Source organism: Chlamydotis macqueenii, chromosome 8 (assembly GCF_036417535.1).
Source record: "Chlamydotis macqueenii isolate bChlMac1 chromosome 8, bChlMac1.mat, whole genome shotgun sequence".
NCBI classification, from domain to species: domain Eukaryota; kingdom Metazoa; phylum Chordata; class Aves; order Otidiformes; family Otididae; genus Chlamydotis; species Chlamydotis macqueenii.
In genome coordinates this window covers 3932616-3935767 of record NC_141563.1, presented here as the reverse complement: position 1 = coordinate 3935767, position 3152 = coordinate 3932616, and the positions used below count along the sequence as shown (strand labels likewise).

Below are 3152 nucleotides of genomic sequence, written 5' to 3'. Positions count from 1 at the left end.
ACATGCAGAGAAAGAAACTCCACAACCCAGAAGGCTGTAAAGTAGGTATACTTTATTTTCGATGCACTGGGTGCACAGGGAATCGCTTCCCAAAAAAGATGCGTGCCTGTGTCAGTGGACTTTTCTATATTTATCCACAGGAGTGTTTACATATTCATAAGGATTGTGATAACGCCTATACATATTCATGACCTTTTCCCGAAAAGGTGGACCCATTCCTGGAACTCATTTCCCTAGTCCATGCCCCAGACTCCTCCTTACTGCGCCTGCGCCGTGATGTCTGGTGGTTGTGCACGGGGGTCTTTGGGGATGAAGGCAGCAGGGAAGAGCGAGGAAGAGGAGGTTAAACTTTTTACCTCTGGGCCCTCATATGCCATTAATTGCCCACGGCAGCTGTTTGTTGTCCATCTGTGCTCCTGATGTTTCGCCAATAGCTTGTTTGCTCCATATTTATCCTGCTGTCCTTGCTAGTTTGAGTAATATCTTCCTTCTTCGTGATTAATTCTGTATATTTACATCGTGTGCTGTAAAATAAGCTACATACTTTACATTCTATTGTCAAAGATTATCCTTAATTATCATGCTACTATTTTTGGTGTTTTCCGTCCAGATCTCAATCTCTCCCTATTGTCTTGGAGGGTGGAGGGAGTGGGAGAGTGAATGCGTAGTCTGGTCTCGAGTGGGGCTGAAAAATGGCAGAGGGAAAGACAGTGACAACTTAGGGAAGATCTCTCTGAGCAGATAAAAAGCCATATCTCATAGACCCTCCCCTGCTATGCACGTCCTTTACATTTTCTAGGAGACCTTCCCTCAGCTCTGTGCCTGGAACTCTGGGCGGTGCTGGCTGAATGTGCTGTGAGGAGAAGAGCCCCCACCCATTGCCTGCCGAGGAGTCAGCCCTTTCTGCAGCAGTGGGGTCATGGGAATGACGGGGTGAGGGGCCAATGCTGGTGCTTGACTTTGTCAGATAAAACCGCTCCTAAAGCAGAAGGGATTGTCAGGATCTGCACTGCCAGTGCTAAGGAAACGATTGCAGAAAGGAGTTTGAGAGGTTTGGGGTTTTTTTAAATCTCCATCCCCTTCTTCCCTAGGGAATATTCCTGGATATATTCCTTCAGGATTTCTGCTGCACTCGGGGAGAAAACAGAGACACCTGCAAAGGAAAGGATTGTCTGTGACTCAGTGCACGGTGAGCTCTTTCTTACTCCCAGCTGCCCTGGATCACACCTTTCTCAGATGGAGAGCAATGACATTCCCCAGTTTATCCTGCAAAGCCACCAGACACTGCTGAGAGAAGAGCAATGCCCTGAACTTGGATGCAGACAACTCAATCTCTCACCTGTTCTCAAGGTGTCGGAACCCCACAAAGACAAAGACACACATGGATCATTTCATCAGTCCAACAGCGTTTCTTTGGTCACAGTATCTCCCTGCTTACACATGGGGCTTGGAGATAACAGAAAGATGCGGTGAGACAGAATTACATCCTAGAGGGAAACTCTACAGAGGCTGCTATTGGACAGGTGACATCGGACACACTGTGGTGCAAGGCTCAGACTCAACAGGATCAAGCCTCAACAGAAGCAGTACAAACCTTGAAAATTATATATAAGTAGAATTATCACAGGGAAAAAAAGAAAACCCAAAAAAAAACCCCAAAAAACCAAAAACATGTAGCCTAAGATAAACTCTGTGTAATGTTAAGAGACAGAAAGGAAGATTGGTGTCAGTGAAATGATGTGCATTGGGCCAGTTTCCATAGGGCATCCTTGAGCTCCTGGTTCCTCATGCTGTAGATGAGGGGGTTCACTGCTGGAGGCACCACTGAGTACAGAAATGACACCACCAGGTCCAGGATTGGGGAGGAGATGGAGGGGGGCTTCAGGTAGGCAACCATGCCAGTGTTGATAAACAGGGAGACCACAGCCAGGTGAGGGAGGCAGGTGGAAAAGGCTTTGTGCCGTCCCTGCTCAAAGGGGATCCTCAGCACAGCCCTGAAGATCTGCACATAGGACAAAACAATGAAAACAAAACAGCCAACACAAAAAAAAACACTAACCACAATAACCCAAATTTCCCTGAGGTAGGTGTCTGAGCAGGAGAGCTTGAGGATCTGGGGAATTTCACAGAAGAACTGGTCCAGGACATTGCCCTGGCAGAGTGGCAGTGAAAATGTATTGGCCGTGTGCAGCAGAGCATGGAGAAACCCACTGCCCCAGGCAGCTGCTGCCATGTGGACACAAGCTCTGCTGCCCAGGAGGGTCCCGTAGTGCAGGGGTCTGCAGATGGCAGCATAGCGGTCATAGGCCATGACCGTGAGAAGATAAAACTCAGCAGATATAAAAAATAAAAAGAAGAATAGTTGGGCCACACATCCTTGGTAGGAGATGTCCCTGGTGTCCCAGAGGGAATTGGCCATGGCTTTGGGAACAGTGGAGGAGATGGATGCCAGGTCGAGGAGGGAGAGGTTGAGGAGGAAGAAGTACATGGGGGTGTGGAGGCGGTGGTCGCAGGCTATGGCAGTGATGATGAGGCCGTTGCCCAGGAGGGCAGCCAGGTAGATGCCCAGGAAGAGCCAGAAGTGCAAGAGCTGCAGCTCCCGTGTGTCTGTGAATGCCAGGAGGAGGAACTCAGTGATGGAGCTGCCGTTGGACATTTTCTTCCCCTGGGAATGGAGTCTGTTCAAGGAGGAAAATACATCAATAAGTTAGGACAAGTTTATTTAAGAGTGATGTATTCCGTTTCGCAGAGAAACCTCCAAGATTGCCTCTCCCCTTTCAGTGAGAACTTTTGCAGCTCCCTTCCATGAGCTGTGGTTCGTCCTGACTGATGGTGACCTTGGGAGCAGCGGGCTTTGTTGTGGGCTCTGCAGGATTCAGTCCTGCACTATGGCAACAGGTAAATAGGAACAGGAATGATCTCAGATTAAATCCACTTCTTTTATCAAAGAGCTTTTCAGTATTGTCTCTCCCAATTCTCTGAACTGTGGAATACAGCTGTTGCAATTTTTCTCTGCTTATTCTCTACCTCCATCCTTGGAAACCTTCAAGGCCAGTTTGAGCAATCTGATCCAGTTGAATATATCCCTGCTGCCTGCAGAGGGGTTCAACTAGATCATCTTTAAATGTTCCTTCCAAGGCAAATGATTCTAT

The 3152-nt window shown here is 48.1% G+C and overlaps 1 protein-coding gene across 1 annotated transcript; it reads right to left on the bottom strand.

Annotated features, from left to right (window-relative positions):
• Positions 1–1726: 1726 nt before the first annotated feature.
• On the bottom strand, positions 1727–2656 carry LOC147599905 (olfactory receptor 14A16-like). Its single transcript, XM_086753510.1, has one exon. The coding sequence runs from the start codon at positions 2654–2656 to the stop codon at positions 1727–1729; it is 930 nt and encodes a 309-aa protein (XP_086609636.1).
• Positions 2657–3152: the final 496 nt, after the last annotated feature.